An 18,982-nucleotide genomic window follows, 5' to 3' on the forward strand; every position below is an offset into this window, starting at 1 on the left:
AGAGACTTCTTTCGGATTTGGATTGCTGCTTTTGGTAAAAATGTGACCGCTCACGACAACCATGCAGACTCTGTAGAGCAGGTGGTAGTCTGACCGAGAACATTGCTGCTGCTAAGCTAACTAGTTAGTTAACAGACTTTGTGGCTGGCCATTAAGTAAAGCGTTGATGAAATGGTGGTACGCTGCATAAGTCTCCGACATCTAAGCTGCCATGGGCCTGATTCCTGCCACGGAGTACTCCATTCAGAATGGTCCAGTCGAGTCTTAGGGCTAAAGGTTGTATGGGGTACATGACTACAGTACTACGTACATACAGGTGAGGGGAAAGTGGAGGAATAGGGTACCGGTATAGTGAGAAAAGTATGTTTTGCCTTAACTTACTTCCCCAGTTATGCAGCATTCCCGGAGGTCCCTTATATGGACATAGTTCATGCTATGAGAGGGGCAGTGGTGTTATCGATAACGACGATGATTTGGCGAGATTTCTTTGAGTTTCTGGCTCTCAAGTCAAGGAGGCAACTGAGTGGCGAGAGTATAACGTGTTCCTTCTATAGGATGGCACTGCCTGGAGAGTGATCCTATCGCCACATCCGAGGCGACTGAGTGTGGACATTTTGAGAGATCGTATCCAATGAAAAAAAAATATATATATATATATATATATATATATGGTCTTGACATTTTGAGCAGTGAGTCAATGCATTTTTTCCTCATTTATCGGCAGATCCGGAGGGGTTGATTGAAGGTAGACTTCATACCCAGATTCTCGGGTTCGAGGGTATCCGAAATGAGAATCTTGTGCTTCTGGATCACCGGTAGTTTGAAGGCAAGTGTCTCCATGACTCGTAGTAAACGTCTTTTTCTCGCCCATGTTTCATGTTTAAATCTATAGTTATACCACTAGTTATACTACGTAGTAAGAGAAGAGGAGAGCAGCGGGCCGCCATCAATTTCATAAGTGACTTGTAGAAAGCCCTAAATGTGGTGATAATCAAGCAGAGCCAGAAAGTGTGCTTCTTGCTATTTACCGACAGCACAATAATATATCTCTGGCTTTTCAGAATGTCACATTAACTACGGAGTAGTTACGATTTGAGGTTAATCAACCATCGGGATCTGGACCACCTGCGTCGATGAAACGCAGCACTTGTTGTAGATGTCACATGCCACATTTTGAAACCACGTCACGTCCCTTCCTTCTCTTCCCTTCCCAACCGTACCGTGGGGTATCATTCAACATTGCTCAGCAGTGTTCATGTGACGTGTATGCCTGATAAACCCTACAGCACGGGATATCACGCATAAATACGGACGAAATTCCCTCGAATCTCAATGGAAAAAGGTTGATTTTCTTCTCCTGCTCTTGATGTCGCCTGCTACTCGTTGTGTTTGCCTGACGGACGATACTTTGCCCAAAACGAAATATAAGGATGGGTCAACTGGTATCTCCTTCTGAGCATTGAGCAAGAATTGATCAAGAAACATGGAAGAGGCTCTCGGTGCGGCTTCCCTGATTTTCTCTCTGTATCCACATGCTATTCTTGGGCAGGACTGCAGTAGTCTTGATGACGATGACTTCAGTACATACGTAGTGGTTCTCCACAAGTGCCTCCGTAGTCTGATCGCTTAGGATAGTGCCCATGCTTGGGGCCTTGGGATATAAAAAGCCTCGATCGGAGCCTTAAATAAGCCCTAAGCAGGTACATCTCTCAGCTGAGGCTGAAGCCAAGCGAACGCACTAACACAGACTAACTAACTACTTACTCCGTACTACACGGTTAGCCAACCCATGACTCGAGTAAAACTGACAGTACATAGCTAGGTACATCCTGCAGTCCCTCGACAAATAGTAAGTTCGTCTTGACCAACCCGAAACAGAGTTCGCATCAAGCTGACAAGCGAGAGAGTCTGGATTTCATACACATCTGATACATATGCTGTGTGGGGGCAGCCACCGTACGCCTACAAGCCGTAGTTTAGCCAGATAATATATATATATTCTTGTCATTACAGTAACGCCTTTTTTACAGCTGACAACACGATAAATTGAACAGCAACCATGATAGCAAACATGCTAGGGAGCAGAAGTTGATTGTGTAGACTGGTACGCACCTGGAAAAAAAGCACAAAAATACCCCTGATTCCAAGCTGCTAAGAACGGGCACTTCCGTGCGGCCCCATTGTGGCATAAGCTGAAACACCATAATAACTTCATCTCCTGAACCAGTCAGAACGAGTCAATTGGTTCTTCTCTGTGCAGTGTCTGGAGTCTCTGGACTCCCTCCTATACCTCTTTGAGGCTTCATTGGTGAGTCGTGACAAGCTGCTTCTCGCCCACCAGCAAGAGGACCCGCTCCACGTACCATAGCGCGGCTGCTACTCCGTATTTCGTCGGTTTTTGGGATGGAGAACGAACGTGGTCTGGGTTCATTGGACTTGGGCAATTTAAAATTCATGTCGAAATTCTTATTTTTCACTCTTGGCTGACTTCTTTTCTTAATTCTCTTTCTCTTGTTGATGATTCATTTCCGTTGTTTCATTACATATCTATAGATCCCTGTGCCTTCCTTTAATTCTTTTCTTTATATTCTCTCTCTCTCTCTCTCTCTCTCTCTCTTTTCGTTCGTTTCGACCTCTTTCTTCGCCGCCAGACATTACCGACCGAATCCATTCCAGTAGTTAACAGAACAACATGGACGGAGGAGGAGCCGAGGCCAGCACCGCCAGCGCTTCAGCAGGAGCCGGCGAAGGAGCAGCTCCAGTTCACAGCAGCAGCAACCACCATGCCAATGACCACGCCAATACTCAGCAACCATTCGTTTATAATCGGGAGCAGGACTCTCCTCAACCCAAATCACGGCCGATTTCGCTCTCTGACCTGCAAGAGGCTCGCAAGCACTATCTGAGGCCGGTTGAGCCCACCGCTTCGGATTTGGAGCATTATTTCGTAAGTCTCTCTAAACCACAAAACGATCAAGGTAAGAGACTGATTGGAGTAGACTGGTCCTCGTGATATCAGCAGACATACAAAATGGCCCATTTTTCTCCGAATGGACGGCAGTATCCTGCCGAGACTCATCCTTCCATTAGTTTTCGTGGCCGCCTGGTCCTCAACAATTACGGCCATTCATTTAAAAGTTCATAAATTGGTTGTATCTAATATTCTGCTTACTGTGCTCGGTTTTGTGGTCGGTTTGGCGTTGTCATTCCGAAGCACGACTGCTTATGAACGTTACGCCGATGGTCGCAAATACTGGGCTTCGGTCGTTCAGACATCCCGCAACATGGCCCGTACTATTTGGGTGCATGTCAAGGAGCGCCCTGGTGAAGAGGGAAAGAGGGATGTTCTAGGCAAAGTGTATGCTCCTACCGTCTGTCTTGTTACTGGATTGACTAGACTAAGCTGACGAGTCAGAACCGCGTTGAATTTGCTTCTAGCCTTCTCCGTCGCCCTCAAACACGGCCTCCGCTTCGAACCAGCCATTGCCTACCAGGACTTGGTCGGACTTGTCGGCCATTTGGATACATTTGCTAAAGAGGCTCACGACCCGGAATTGCTGAACCGTCCCCGTCACTCGTTCTGGAAATCAGTAGGCATGTACCTCGGAATCACCTTTGCCGAATCCAACCCACGCAAATTGATCAAGCGCGCGAAGAAGCCGTTGGGCCACCTGTCTCTTGAGATTTTGAACCATTTGTCTGCGTACATTGAGCATTGCGACCAGGAGCAACTTCTCAAGTCTGCTTTGCAACAGGGTCAACTCAGTATGTTCGATCCTCTGATTCCACAGATTGATATGACTGTTTTTTTTAAAGCTCTTGCTGACGTTTCCAGTCAACTCGGTCGCTGCATTGAACGAAGCCTTGACCGGCTCTGAGCGAGTCCGCGACACACCCCTGCCCGAAGCATACAGCATTGCCATTTCGCAAATCTCGTGGATCTACATCCTGGTCCTTCCCTTCCAACTCGTCAGTCTGATGGACTGGATCGCCATCCCCGGATCAATCGGTTAGCCCTAAGCTCTCTCTCTCTCTCTCTCTATCAAAACCACAGCTATACTAACATGAATAGTCGCCGCATACATCATCCTCAGCTTCGTCGCCATCGGCCGCGAACTCGAAAACCCCTTTGGCGACGACGTCAACGATCTTCCCCTCGACTCGTACTGCCGCCAAATCGCCTCCGAAATCGATATCATCACCGCCACCCCAGCGCCCCAGATGATGGACTTTATGACCAGCAGCGACAACTGTTTATTCTATCCCTTGAGTTTGGAAGGATTCGATAAGTGGCAGCATCGTAGCATGGACGAGATTCGCGCTGCGTTGAGGACCAAAGTGATTGCGCAGAAGAGGGTTTTTAATGAGGAAGCCAAGGTTACGAAGCTTTCGCCGGCTTTGAAGTCGGATAATTGACCTGCAAACATTCAAACATTCAAAAAAGCATTTTCCCGTGTCGTTACATCTTGCGGTTGATTTCTGCTGTGGATAGTGATTGTTTCATAAGCGTGCAGTGTCGGGGTTTAGTAGAGGTGTTCCGGGCGTGATTTTTTTTTTTTTCTTTTCTCTTTACAAAAAGGAAGATAAATTGGCATCAATACATAATAAATACATTTCATCATCAAAAAGAAAAAGAAAACCCGTCTAACAAGCACCCAACACCATCCATGCATGCATTTACCGTTTTTGAGCGAAAATCGAAGAAAAAGAAAAAAAAAAAAAAAAAAAAAAAACAGAAAATCAAGGACTGAAAACGCCTTCCCCAGACCCATGCACAATGGCACTTAGATAATTCCCCTTTGCGCAGACCCTCCACGCAATACCTCCTCCACCTTCACCATCTTCGGAGTCTCCAGCCGAGGCGGAAGTAGTAGTAGAAGAAGAAGACAAAGACCCAACCCATGAACTCAGCGCAGCAAGGACAGCCGCGCCATCGTCGCGGGGTACACGAATCCATACATTCGGATACTCAGGCGACGGCTTTGTCCGCTGTTGCTCTGGTGGTGGTGGCGATGATGATGGCGGGTTGTCAATCTTGAGTATGTCAATCCCAATACTCGTGCCCATCAGCCCCAGAAACTGCGACAGGGCGGAGGTCAGATATGTGCGTGCCGTGAGAGCATCGACAACAAAATTTTTGATGGGGTGGTGCGAGTGTGGGATTCTAGTTGAATTGGTCAGGAAATATAATTCTTAGTAAAAAAAAAAAAGAAAAAGGGTGGGCGTACAGTTGGAGTTTGAAATATGTCCATTGTGGATTGCGGGATGTGATGCGTCGTTGTTGCTGTTGCTGTGGTGTGGGTTTGGTGGTGGTAGTGGGCTGTGGTGCAATTTCTGTGGTCATGTCTACATCTTCTTGGCTAGCCATGCTTTTCTGCCCCCTTTTTGAGAGTATTGTTGGAAAGGTCTATCTATCAATGATTCGATGGTAAAAGGCTTCTGAAACTATTCGGTTGAGATGGATGCTCCACCAAAATCTGTCGCTCAGGACCCCACTACGGTACCGATACCTGAGAACCTGGCTGGCTTCCTTTTGACTCTCCTAACTGGGTCAATAATTATGAATCATTTTCTTTTCCTGGACGATGATGATCATGATTCTACATCTTAACTACACACTCCAAGGCAAAATGTTGTAGAGAAAACACGCAGCTGACATCATCGTCAGAACAGGTAGTTAACTAACTTAACCTATGGTCCAAAAATTGGAGCGTATTTGATAGATACTGAAAATGTAGGGCCCCCCTAACTACGAAGTATACAGCCCTAACACACCGCCATCATCTTGCATGATACTTTTGCCCGCGAGCAATAACGTCCGGCAATTACTCTGGTTACTGGCGCGTCAGACAATTGTCAAGAAATGATCAGCGTGTGAGGCCCACAAATCATTTTCAGATTAAGTTAATTCCAACTTCAGATACAATTTTACATCTCTGAGGAAGGCGTTAAGTTGGAAATTCATTCATTAACCATTTACTATCGACTAGACTACTCTTTGATTGATCTTGGCCAGTGTCAAAGAAGCGAGAGCATTACATACATCGTTCTCGACGAGAAAAAAAAGAAAAAAAAAGAGGTAGATACATGAAGGCTTGATATCCTAGTCATCATCAAAAATCCTCCCATTCTGGAATGTCAAAAGAAATCATCTGAAGAAAATAGTTTGGGAAAATGCTCTTCTGTATGTGCATATCCATCAACCACCAATCGACCAACCTGAACCGAGCATACACGGGATTCGGCCATCAAACAGTAGAGGTCTGATATTCGCTAGCTTCTGTCCCAGCCTTGTTGCTACCTGGAATAACAGCTGAGCTGCTGCTGCTGTCGTCATCCAAGTCGATCTTGTAAAGCTCTGGGCAAACCAAGCCCTTTCGACGGAAGATGTACCGCTTAATCCACCATGGGAGAACAGTACCCAACTGGTACGACGCGTGACGGCGAGTAGTCACTGCAAAGACATAGTCTAGCTCTTCAAGAGAACGTTGTTTGGTCTCGGGGACAAAGAGGAAGATTAGCACAAAAGCGACGATGTTCAACGCTGCATAGAATCCGATTGCGCCCAGTGGTGTCATCGCCTTGAGCATGTAAGGGAAAGTAATACCCAATGCTGCACACCACCAATTGTTGGTCGCCACGGCCCAGGACATACCGATCTCACGATGAGACAACGGGAACACCTCTGCAGAATAAGCAAAAGGCACAGGTCCTTCGCCTGGAGAGTAAAACATGCAGAAAATGTAAATGAAGAAGGCGATCAATCCAAGGTGAGCTTTGTTATCTGATGGAATCCAGAAACAGAACCCAGCAACAAGCAAGGACCAACACATGTTGGGGAAGGTGAAAAGCAGTAGAGTTCGTCGACCAAATGTATCGATCGTCCAAACAGCCGGCCAGGCGAACAGGAAGTTGATGGCGCCAAAGCCAAAAGAAGCAAGCAGAGCGCCGATATTGCTAGCTCCTGCCGAAGCGAAGATACTTGTGGAGTAAAAAGAAATGATGTTGACTAAGTTAACCGTCAGTATCTCATCATCACTATGGCTAAGAATTGTAGGAGATTGAGCTTACTTCCACACATTTGTTGGGCAATCATCACAACACCAGATGCCTGGGCGGCACGGCGATTCCGTGGGATAGTCCACAACTCGATAAAGCGAGTAATTAGGCTCGCAGTCTTGGAGAATCCAGCTTCTTCCAACAGAATATCCTCTTGAATCAATGAAGCATGGATGAAGTACAAGTCTCGTGCGGCTTGAAGGGGGGTGTTTCGCAGACGCAACAGAGAATTGTATGCCTTTTTGTGTTTCTTCTTCGTCATGAGCCAACGGGGAGATTCTGGACAGAACCAGATTCCCAACACAAGTGGAATGGCCGGAATGAACGCAGAACCGAACTGTAATCGCCAAGCGATGGGTCCAGTTTTGGCAAGGACCAAGTTGGCGCAAACGCCACAGAAGATACCGAATGCAGTCCACAGCTGCCAGGTCATAACCAGACCTCCACGAATGATGGTAGGGGCAGTCTCAGCCGAGAACACAGGGACCGTGACTTCTTTGAGACCCATACCAGCACCGAGAAGACAACGACAAACGATCAATTGAGGCCATGTTTGGACAAGAGCAGAACCGAAAGGTGCGATCAAACTGAAGATAGCACCGAGGAAAATAACACCACGACGACCAAGCCAACGGTTCAAAGGATCAGCAATCCAAGCGATCCTGCGACAATCACGTGTCAGAGGTGAAGAAACGAACGAAGGAAGGAGGGAGTGTAACATACAACACAGCGATAATCAAATAGGGCATCGAGACAATTGTACCGACAAGCCAGGTATTGCGATCGCAGGTGCCAGCCAGGTCACATGGCCCAGGACTAGAATTAGGAATTCCAAGAGCATCCTGGAAAGTCAAGATTGCACCATTGGAACCTGACTTGCAATCAATACACCAATCACAATCATTGGACATTACCGTATACACACCTTCCTGATCCCAACCCTGAACAGCAGCGGCGATGGAATTGAGAATGATCGTAAAGTACAAGGCCCATGGATGCTTCCAGCGATGAGTGACTTCCTCACGCAAAGCCTGACGATCGTCTTCGTCGAGTTCTTCGATGTTCTCAAAGTTTCGGGGGTTCTGCGAGACCAAAGCTCCCTTCTTCAGCAATGGGAGAATGTCAGTGAGATCGAACTTGTTGGCATAGGCCTCGACATCAGCCATGAGCTGCGCCTTGGGAATTCCCATAAGGGGGTTCTTGATTCTGCACGAATCAGTATCAACGCTAAGAAAAAGAAGGGAAAGCAGATCACTTACTCTCCAGTGACATTCTCAGTCAGCTCCTGAACACGCTGATGGCGCAAATCCATGTTCTTATAGGCAGCTTCAAGCCCAGCTAACGCTGGCTGACTATTCGTGGTTTGTTTTTTTCAGTGACTGCATTTCTGATATAGGATGACCAGAGAGGCTTACATTCCAATATCCTCTTCTTTAGCCATGACGACTGGAGGACAATTGTAGCACAATATCTGTCAAAAATAGGACTGAATGGCAGTCTGAAATACAGGTGGAAGCACTATCCCAGAGAGAAGAGCCTTGAAGGGAGATCCAGCAAGAGGTGAGAATAGGTAGAGCGTACCTAGATACAAGAGGGAGGAGTGATGAGAATAAGAGAGGGAGAGGGAAAGGGAGAGAAGACAACTGTAAATAGGAATTGGGAGGAGAAGCAAAAAGAGATTGTGGAGAGCTGGGGAAACACGTGAGATTACCTACAAACAAATTGGTGTTGTGGTCAGCCCAATAAGTTTGTTGGGATGCTGCCAGGGAAGGAAAGTACCTCCCCATCTGGGGCAGCTGCTGTTGCCCTTTGACGTTGCCCGGCGAAGGGAGCGAAAGGACACAAAGGACAAGCGCTGGTCTTGTGACCTCGGCTGATCTTACTGCTCCAGATTGGTATATTCTGCTACTACTACTACTACTACTACTACTACTATTTGCTGTGTAGCTTTGTATCTCCGTATCAATTCCACAACGACAAACGAAAAAATCGTGGTGGCTGCTACCGAGATCTCAATCCTGAGAAGCTTTATCAAGATTAGCTACCTACAATCGCAGCCAGGCCAGACTCTGACTCCCAGCCTCCATTGATGAGGCTTTTTTCTTCTCTGTCTCTCGTTCCTAAACGGGGTCGCGCCTGGTCCGTATCAGAATGAACGATCTCAGGAAGCAAATTCAATCCGCCCCCACTGAGACAGAGTACCATAACGGATGGTGGCATGATTTTTCCTGGTCTCTCTATTCTCTCCGTGTCGTCTTACTATTGTGTTTATATACATCTTAGCTAGAAAGCGAGCCTGGGCGGATATGCAACCATTGACCAGGGTCGAGAGAAATGTTATCTGAGCAACATCACAAAGAAGGACTGAGAAATTTGATCAAACAACTTGATGCTTCTCTCCGCAACATGACCCCGCTTGCCCCGTATGGGGTTAATGGTTAATGGTTAATAGCGATGGTAACAGAAGGGTCTAGTCATATAGATATGGAGTAACGGGGCATCTGACAGGATGAATGACTCGTCATTCGAGCAGAAATAGTTTCCAACGCAGAGAAGCAGCTGCTCCGTAATAAGCGACTGGGTCCCAGCTCACCTCGTTAAGAGGGTCAATGATCGACGACCACCAAGAAGGCACGATTTTCTGAAGGAGACATTAAAAAGCAGCGGAGAAATCTGCAGAAAAAATATTGATGTCCAACATGACGTACCAAGGCCAATAAGTTGGTCATTTCCGGCGGCGCTCACCAATCGAAAAAGAAAGTCGTTTGCTGCAACTGACGTGAGTTTGGGTATATCAAACTTTCTTATGCTGCTAAGTATGTAGTGATCATTTAATCTTAGATGGTTGTGCGCCTCGGCGTTTCTTTTGTTAAAAATATCACTGGAGTTAGGTGCCCCGTGACCATGTACTACGTAGTAGTTCATGAGAGACGCCACAAGGAGACGCTAGCATGTAGCAATCTATCTACAATTCTACATAGTATTATCTGCCAGCCACGCGTTGAAGCGTGACGGGCTGGGCAATCCTTACAATAATCTAAAAATCAAAAGCGCGGGTACGACAGAACGGATATGGAGGTGATACGGAGACCTTGTGCGACTGGGAGGACATCGCTTGATAATACGAGAGCATATATGTGTGCTCAGAATGATTGCGTGTCTGGCAATTCATAGTAAGACCCTGTCCCTGCTAGAATGCATCAAGCAGAAACTGACTCTGTGAAGACACAATAGCTTTGTCAGATATTCCGTAGGATCGGGAATCAGCCGAGGAATTGTCTGATAGGCCGGCTTTGCCAGATCCCTTCCTTATTGTTTGTCTGTCGGAACCCGCAAGGATGGTAAAAGAAAGTTAGACACATTAGTGCTACTTGAATATGACTATCATGAAGAAAAGGCCCTGTTGAGGACGTTAAACCGGGGTGGGGCGCAGGATTCGCGCCTTTACTTTGTACGGAATTCTCCGTCTTTAAGCTGCAGTCTACGCTGCTTTGGGAATAACTATATCCCCCGGAGTCCGGGGTAGTAGTATAGCCCTAAAGAGTTAGCAAGGAACTAAACTTTTGACTTCGTGTTCGTGATCGGAGAGCAGAAATGGAGGAAAAGTTAGGACTGTCTCGAGTCGCATTTACAAATTCAAGCGCCTGTATACACGAGATTCCACATCCTTGGTAATTGGACTGAGCATGGCAACCATGAGCTAGCTACTCAGTAGTATGTAGTTATCAGATTGACAAATTAGAAAATTGACCTTGTGCAACATGACATCTGGAACAGGCAGCACTGCTGATCTAGGAGACAAATAGAAAGTGATCCGAGAGAATTTTTGAAAGAGTCATACAACAATACTAAAACTATATGATGTGGTACAAGCGTTGGCACTAATGAACAATGTGGGACAAATGTATTGTACTTCAAACTTACTGAAATGGGAAGTTTGAAAAGCAATTTAATTCTTTGTCGCTATACAGGACGTAGAGACGGTTATATGTATTAAGAGGGGTCACTATTGAAATGCGAACCCCTATATCACAACTACCAGTCTCTCAAAGCTGTTTGATTGCGGACATGGAATAAACCCCCTCTCTAAAATGCTTGAAGTCTAATACAGAATGATGCTATCCAACGATGAAAACCCAGCTGCAACTCCGCCCTCATTACTCTCCTTGCCCTTTGTTCGCATCAACCATCCACCCTCTTCATTATGTAGAACCTCACCATTCGACTTCCATAGAATAGTGCCAAAGATCCCTAGCTCCCCAACGACATTCCCACGGACAACCTCCCCATCGCTGCGGAGTACCACATTACTCGCGTCTGATGGTGGCTGAATCAATTCCATTAATACATACCCTTTCCAGTCGCTTTCCGGTATCGATTTGAGAAACTCTGGAATGGCTTCTTTGTATATATTATTACCACCGCCTTCTCTTTGTGGTTTGAGAACGTGGCGCGCTGCTGTCTCGGGGTTCAGTGCAAGCTCTCTACCGCGTCCGTTGGGCGAGAGATCGTATTGCGGAGCGAATGTCTTGCGAAGTTTCTCTTGAGTCCCTTCTGAGTCCGCTGTTGGTATGAATCTTGTAAGATACTCTGGCTTATTCGGGTCCGCAAGAACTTGCTGAATCTTTTTGCAGCCAGACAGCTGATTGAGGACGGTAGGGCACTTGATTGCGGCAGAGCGTTCCAGTTGAAGTCGAGCACTCCAGTCCCTGTCGGTTTTGTAGTCGGTAGGTGCGTAGAAGCTTCTCAAGTAGACAGTCGTTATTTCAAAAGGACTACCCTGCGCATGAGGTGGTGTATATATCAAGGGTCTCGATGAATTGCCTTCTGGTATAGATGTTCGGTCCAAAATCTCGCTCGTCACTAGTCGAAACACGGGAATCTTGTGAAATTGTGCCAGTCGTGTAGAGAGTGCTAATTGATCAAATATATTGCGTTCGCCTTCTTGGACAACAAATAGAATGCCGAGAGGTAGCGCCGGTGACGATTTAGACGGTCCATATGCTTCATGCGCAGCAGCTAGCCCTGCACTGAGAGTCTCGACAGCTGCATTTTCTGGTGGAACTCGTCCATCAAGTAACGGGTGTGATGGATAGCTCAACGAGTGGCCGGGTGGTGATTGCAACAATTCTGTATGCAGGGCCGCTACACGACAAGAGAGTCCGCCAAATGAGGAAGAGATTGTGTTGAATTCTACTTGCTTCAACGATGCGGTCTCCGCGTCCAGAGTATGCACCATATAGTCGGACCGGAAGAGACCAACAGACAAGTCTTGCACATATCCTTCTTGCGATACAGTCTGGTGAACCTTCCAAAGTCCAGCCACAAAGTCGTCAACGTCGATAAGCCTACGAAGCGGTCAACTACTGCTTAGATAGATGATGAAGTCCATCGGCAAAGTCTATTTCTCTCATCTACTAGGACTGGGAAGTGGGATCTCACTCTTCAATGACCTCCCCTAGCCACTTATTATCACTTGTGATCCGCGCATATAACTCATTATACACTTTTTGTACTGCTCTTGCTTCTTCGAAGCATGCCTTTGGGAACGGACTCGGAAACAGTGTGACCGGCGCATTGGTTGCCAATACTCCCTTCGAGACAGCCTCCTGGGAGACAAAAGTTGCTGCAGGCCTGACGGTTAGACCATGCTGGATCGTCCAGTCTTTGATTGTTGAAACCAAAAACTGCTCTTGAGCCTCACTCAACTTCGGAGGGTACGTAGAATAGATAGACTCCGTCATTGCCGGCATTTGGGCCTGTTATATGTGAGCTGACCACGATTGACGTCTCCTCAAGGGGAATTGAGAATCAAATGAAGAGAATCTCTTGGTGAGAGGAGCATCTTCGAGAAATACTTTAGTCTTTTGGCAATCGCCATTTCTAAGCTGCGGGGCGTCATTTCTAACTACCCACCTTCCTCATTTGACAAATAAAGGGCCCACTCGTTATCTACACCGCCCTCTTTCTGCCAGTCAAAAATCAGTTCCTCCTCGGCGGTGATGTTCATGAATATCCTCACTGAATTTCCCTTCAACATTTGAAACTGAGGCTTATCTGAGATCTAACTTTCCATCTGAGGATCACCTGAGCCCTTCCACCTCCCCCTCCTCTCCTCTCCTCTCCTCTCATCTCACAGCTTCCTTCTTCACGAGAAGATCCTATTTCAGTTTTATCTTCCTCCCATCCTTCCTGTCCAATTTATCAATGTCAAGCAGGTCGCCAAGTTCGGTTTCTGACCATGGATCGAGGTCAGGACGATCCCTTCGACTGGTCAGTCGATCAAGTAGTTCACTACTTTTGCCAAAATGAATCTACTCCGTGGTCGATATCGAAGCACCCCAGCCCTCTACCAGATCGACAATCCCTCGAAGCGGCGCTGCGCGAACATGGTATCACCGGAGAGGTCTTACTTGATGGACAGCTCGGAGACTTTCTACGAAACAACTTAAAGTTGAAAGAAGGTCCTTCCTATACAGTCAACAAAGCGATCCAGTATGCACAGCGCCAGTCCCGGAAATACCAAGCTCAGCAAAACCTTGAACGAACTCAGCTCGCATCTGCGATGTTTCCTATGATGATGAGCAACGATAAAGCTCTGCCGCATCCTTTCTACGCACCTTGGATGTTCAACCGGACGCCAGCTGGCCCAGTCGCCCAGATACCACAACTCACGGCCTCGTACAATGCTCCAATGCCTTCGCACGATGGAGACATGCTACCGGACCAACAGCTTCTCTCCAGTCTACAGGCTATGCAGCCTCCGTCATCGCCTCAAATAGCTGAACTCGACGATGATATTGAACTACCCGATGTTCCCGTTGAATCCGGTGAAAAAGAAACTACCTCGGTTTCTCGAGTAGCTACTCCTGCTTTGCCTAACGTACGTCCGAACGAAATTACACATGTTGATGAACGAGGCCGAAAGCGACGAAGACTTAACCTTGGTGCTGTTGAGTCCTCTACAACGTCTATCTCACTATCGACAGAACAATCTGCAGAAACACAACTATCCAAGTCATGGTACATAGGGCCTGCTAAACTTGATGCTGCGAGCGTCTTCTACCCAACTCCGCCTGATTCGAAGGAAGATAACTGGGTTATAACTTCTTCTGGACACTCTTCTGGACAAAGGCTTTTCGTCAAACGAAAACTGCATCAATTTTTTCGCAAACAAGTCGTTGATTTGCCTTCACAGAATGGAGCCCGTCGTTATGCGATGTTCCCCTATGACGAAGACGAGGCGAACAGCGGCAAGCCCCGATACTACACTATGTACAGCTCGCACAAGGGTAGGACGGAAGTCAATATGAAGTCAACAGCTGATACTACCGAAAAGTTGCCAGTTGTCTCGGATCAGGCCCCGCGTACCAATGCGGAGAGTCCTTATGACTTTCTGATAAAGAAGTACCCGCCCAAAGAAGATTCAGACTCATATCCTCTTTATGGCGAGTCCGGCTCAGAAGGCGAGTACGACTCTGAAACTTGGGCTGAAATGGAAGACGAAAGAGAGAAGGGTGCATTGGAACCGTCGAAATTCCTATCAAGTCACGAGATAGACTCTATCATCGATCAACGCATCAGTCATTACGAGGGATTATGGAGAGTCAAACATTTACCAAAATTGGAACTCGGAGCGCACAAGTTATGGTTTGATGCTTTCCGAAAGAAGTGCCGGAACCTACAAATCAAAGTTGCGTTAGATAACATTGAACGACTCAAATCACGGCTGGAGAGAATGAGGAAAGCACTTCACCGGGATGAATGGCCACGATCATCTCATTTAGCAACCCAATGCGAAGTTCTAGAGCCAACGATTTTTGAGATTGAAACTCAGAAGCACCGTGTTGCCATATTGGAATCGCCTCAATGTCCACCCAAGCCTCCCTCGGTTCCCCCTACAGCCTCACAGCTTAAAGAAAAAGCGAATCAACCACTTACCGATGAAGAGTCTCTCGGTTTTGCGTCTGATAGTTCCTTGAGGAACTTCATTGAGGACGACATGGAGGTTGACATGTCAAGTGGGCCTGGCAATGCCTTGACTCAAAGCGAAGTCGATAGCAAACCCCAAGATACGCCCAACATCAACAATCCTCGGAAGGCTTCTAGTAATGCCATCGAAATTAGCAACTCTCCAATGCGATATTCCACGCCTCAGGATGACGTCCTTCATACAGATGGCCCTGATGTTGACCTTGGCTCTGAGGCGGTCCCGCAGCGTCGTTGCGGCTTCTACTATTCATCTGACAGCAACTCAGATAGTGAAGAATATGAGCCACCTGAACCGGTCACGGGTATTGTAGACAGAAAAAGCGAAGTTATCGATTTGACCCTCAGCCCAGCCAAATCCGACGTATCTTCTACGCCTGACACGCGTTTCACAAAAACAAAAAGCCACCAGACTTTTGTAAGCGACGATGTGATGGTTGTCATTCCTTCTTCGCAGAAACTTTCTTCAGAACCGAAATCGGCACTAAGACCGAATCCAAATTTTGATAGACGAAACGATTCCAGAGGCAGAAATAGAGGGACTCTTTCCCAAACAAATCGTGAAGATTCTAGACAAATATTGGACAAAATGGTTGCACAGCTTTCTCGAGATGATCGAACGGGAATGCTCCATCAACTCTCGTCATATCCTGACAGACAAATCAAGCATCATATCAGGGTTGGGTTACATGCCATTCGCAAAGATAAACGTACCATAAAAGACATGGAACGTGAGGAGAGTCGCTTGGTACTACTAGCCACCGTTTTTTACATCGCGTGGGTCAATCGTCAAACTTTGGACAGAGAGGGCATTCCCACAGGAAACGTTTCACGGGCTATTGCAGACATCGACTATTCGGGGACTGGCCCTGGCGATAATTTCTTCAAATTCGTCTCGCAGTTGCGCCAACTACTCCAGAAATACACCGACGAACGTACTACTCCTGGTACAGGAGATTCCGATGATGACGAGCCTATCGATTCTCTCGATACGCCTCATAATAAGAGAAAGAGACGAGTGAAGGAAGACCAAGCAGTCAAAAGCGGGCAGGTGGCAGCTAGGCAGCGTGTCGAAAACCAAGAACGGCAACGGAGAAATCTCGAAGAGCGATTAAAACGCATTGGAGTCAGCAATAGCGATGCAGAGCACCAGGCTGTCAGCTTTGAACAACCAACAGTCTTCCTCCATCCTCATATTGGTCAATGCGTGAAGCAACATCAGCTCGCTGGTATCCAATTTATGTGGCGTGAGTTGATACAGAACGAAAAACGTGATGGCTGTCTTCTAGCACACACTATGGGTTTGGGGAAGACGATGCAAGTGTAAGTGGTCGCTGACACCTTGATCAGCTGATTTCTTATTTACTGATCTTTTATCACAGAATCTCACTGCTAGTCACGATTGCTGCTGCCGCGAATTCCACCGATCCCGCTATCCGAAAGCAAGTGCCAGAATTTTTCCACCGCTCTCAAACGCTCATATTATGCCCCCCGTCGTTGATTGATAATTGGTACGAAGAGTTTCTTATGTGGACACCCAAAGATCATGCCTTGGGTCCAATCAGAAAAGTTGCTCCGTCTGACCCTCTAGAGCGAAGAATGGCTACAGTCGAGTCTTGGGATACTGAAGGTGGCATCTTGATTTTGAGTTATCACCTTTTCCGCAACTGGGTAGCACCCGAATTGAAGAAGACCTCGAAAACCGCACCAGATTTGCAATTCCCTACCAAGCTCAAAGATCAGCTGTTGAAGGGACCAAGGATCATTATTGCAGATGAGGCGCATCAAATGAAAAACAAAAACTCACAGCTTGCTCAAGCAGCAGCAATGCTAGAGTCCAGGAGCCGTATTGCGCTTACAGGGTCTCCACTTGCCAACAACCTCTTGGATTATTATGCTATGGTCAACTGGATTTCCCCCAAATATCTGGATGAACTTGCTGTTTTCAAGGCAAAGTACCTTGAACCGATTGAGCAAGGGCTGTTCTTCGATAGTACATATCAGGAACAGCGGAGGTCACTCAAGAAACTTCAAGTTTTGAAGGAGATTTTGACCCCCAAGATCAACCGGGCAGACATCTCAGTGCTAGAGGGTAGCCTTCCAAGCAAGACCGAATTCGTCATCACTGTTCCACTTACCGAAGTGCAGAAGAGAGCATACAATCATTACGTGACCTCACTCACGGATGGGAAGATGGGAGCAACAATCTCATCTACTACATTCTTGGCCTGGCTCGCTGTTTTAGGACTATGTTGCAACCACCCAGCTTGCTTTTATAATAAACTGGCAGAGAGAGCTGATCAGAATGCACCAAAACCCACAGCTGAAGAACTTATCGACCCGGATACGTTCCCAGCCGAAGTGCCGTTAAACCAACTCGGCTTCAATGAAGCTATGTGGGCTTCTCAAAAGCAACTCTTGTCGGATGTTCCTGACTTGGAAGATCCCAAGCATTCTTACCGAGCCGACGTTTTCAAGAAAATCGTTGAGGAATCAGTGCGTGTGGGAGACAAGATTCTCTGTTTCTCTCAAAGTATTCCGTCGCTAAATTATCTCGAAACACTCTTACGCTCGTCTGGGGTCCGCTTCAACAGACTGGATGGTAAAACAGCGGTCAAAAGCCGCCAGGAAGCTGTCAAAGACTTCAACAATCGGGACGACATCAAAGTCTATCTGATATCGACACGCGCGGGCGGGCTCGGATTGAATATTACTGGTGCAAATCGTGTGATTATATTTGACTTCAGTTTCAACCCTACTTGGGAAGAGCAAGCTGTCGGTCGAGCTTATCGCCTTGGCCAGAAGAAGCCTGTTTACATCTATCGTTTTCTTTCAGGCGGAACTTATGAAGAAGTTGTACACAACAAGTCCATTTTCAAGACCCAATTGGCAATGCGCGTGGTCGATAAGAAGAACGTCGAGCGGTCGGCCACCAAGTCACTTGGAGAATACTTGTTCCCTGTCAAGGACGTCAAAAAGGAAGATACCTCAGAATATATCGGTCGTGACCGCCAGGTTCTGGATAAGATACTCTTGGATAAGGAATCAGCTTCTTCCAGCATTCTCAACATTGCACTCACGGAAACATTCCGTCGAGAGAACAATGAAATGCTCACAGAGGATGAGAAGAAGGAGATGGAACAAGAATTGGAGCTGGAGTTACTGAGAATGTCAGACCCGGCTGCCTATGAGAGGAAAATGATAGAGGCCAGTCTCAGGCCGGAACCGACACTGGTATATCCCAGCACAAACCTCAATACGTATGGTTTCATCAGCGCTCCTCTCCCCCCTCTCCCTCTTCCTCCGGCTCCTCCGGCTCCTCCTGTTCAGGTTCCGACATACACGGCACCATCCCCTGGAAGAAGTTTCTTCAATCTTCCACCATGGGCTAGTGCGCCAACACCCGTATCTCAATCCGTTCTCACGCAGGAGCCTAGACCAACACAGGTGCCTCCACGTCCCGATTTCATTTCCTCGGCGACAGTTAACAGGGATACATCTGAAAGCGTTGCTCAAGCTATCTTGAAGTCGTTCCCTGCAGCGCCAGGTGTGAACAATAATCAGAACAACAACATCCCGCTCCCTCATACAACGACTGATCTGCCGTCAGGCCTACCGGATCCTGTGACTATGGAATCATTGAGTGCTCGCTTTGGTGCGGATTGAGGAAGATGCTTCTATCGAGATTCTTTCGTTCAGCAGTGCTTCAGATACAAAAGTATAACTTCTCACGACTTCACGAAGATTGTTTTTATTGATTTTTTGGGTGTCCATGGCTGTGAACTATCGCATTACAATGGGGCTGGCTAGTTGCATCATTTCAGCTGTCTTTTTTCCCTTCATTTTTATTGTACATTATTCTATCTCCCCTTGTCATTTCATGGCGTCTTCTCTGCATCGTCATCATTGCCAGTCTTGTTCTTCAATTCAGGTT

General features: G+C 47.0%; 5 protein-coding genes across 5 annotated transcripts; 2 read left to right on the plus strand and 3 right to left on the minus strand.

The window, feature by feature from the left end:
* Window positions 1–2,692: 2,692 nt before the first annotated feature.
* On the plus strand, window positions 2,693–4,416 carry EYB26_004512 (uncharacterized protein; the record flags this gene model as incomplete). Its single annotated transcript, XM_054263803.1, has 5 exons — window positions 2,693–2,947; window positions 3,000–3,358; window positions 3,416–3,765; window positions 3,836–4,009; window positions 4,073–4,416. The coding sequence occupies 5 exons, from the start codon at window positions 2,693–2,695 to the stop codon at window positions 4,414–4,416; spliced, it is 1,482 nt and encodes a 493-aa protein (XP_054119778.1).
* Window positions 4,417–4,740: 324 nt separating this feature from the next.
* On the minus strand, window positions 4,741–5,344 carry EYB26_004513 (uncharacterized protein; the record flags this gene model as incomplete). Its single annotated transcript, XM_054263804.1, has 2 exons — window positions 4,741–5,164; window positions 5,229–5,344. The coding sequence occupies 2 exons, from the start codon at window positions 5,342–5,344 to the stop codon at window positions 4,741–4,743; spliced, it is 540 nt and encodes a 179-aa protein (XP_054119779.1).
* A 904-nt stretch (window positions 5,345–6,248) lies between these two features.
* EYB26_004514 (uncharacterized protein) lies at window positions 6,249–8,500 on the minus strand (the record flags this gene model as incomplete). The annotated part of the gene is made up of 6 exons (XM_054263805.1): window positions 6,249–7,009; window positions 7,072–7,721; window positions 7,783–7,930; window positions 7,985–8,265; window positions 8,319–8,411; window positions 8,475–8,500. The coding sequence occupies 6 exons, from the start codon at window positions 8,498–8,500 to the stop codon at window positions 6,249–6,251; spliced, it is 1,959 nt and encodes a 652-aa protein (XP_054119780.1).
* Window positions 8,501–11,161: 2,661 nt separating this feature from the next.
* On the minus strand, window positions 11,162–12,803 carry EYB26_004515 (uncharacterized protein; the record flags this gene model as incomplete). Its single annotated transcript, XM_054263806.1, has 2 exons — window positions 11,162–12,407; window positions 12,502–12,803. The coding sequence occupies 2 exons, from the start codon at window positions 12,801–12,803 to the stop codon at window positions 11,162–11,164; spliced, it is 1,548 nt and encodes a 515-aa protein (XP_054119781.1).
* A 497-nt stretch (window positions 12,804–13,300) lies between these two features.
* On the plus strand, window positions 13,301–18,714 carry EYB26_004516 (uncharacterized protein; the record flags this gene model as incomplete). Its single annotated transcript, XM_054263807.1, has 2 exons — window positions 13,301–16,371; window positions 16,431–18,714. 2 exons carry the CDS (start codon window positions 13,301–13,303, stop codon window positions 18,712–18,714), a joined length of 5,355 nt encoding a protein of 1,784 aa, XP_054119782.1.
* Between the last annotated feature and the right edge of the window lie 268 nt (window positions 18,715–18,982).

The sequence above is a fragment of the Talaromyces marneffei genome, chromosome 3, assembly GCF_009556855.1.
Source record: "Talaromyces marneffei chromosome 3, complete sequence".
NCBI classification, from domain to species: domain Eukaryota; kingdom Fungi; phylum Ascomycota; class Eurotiomycetes; order Eurotiales; family Trichocomaceae; genus Talaromyces; species Talaromyces marneffei.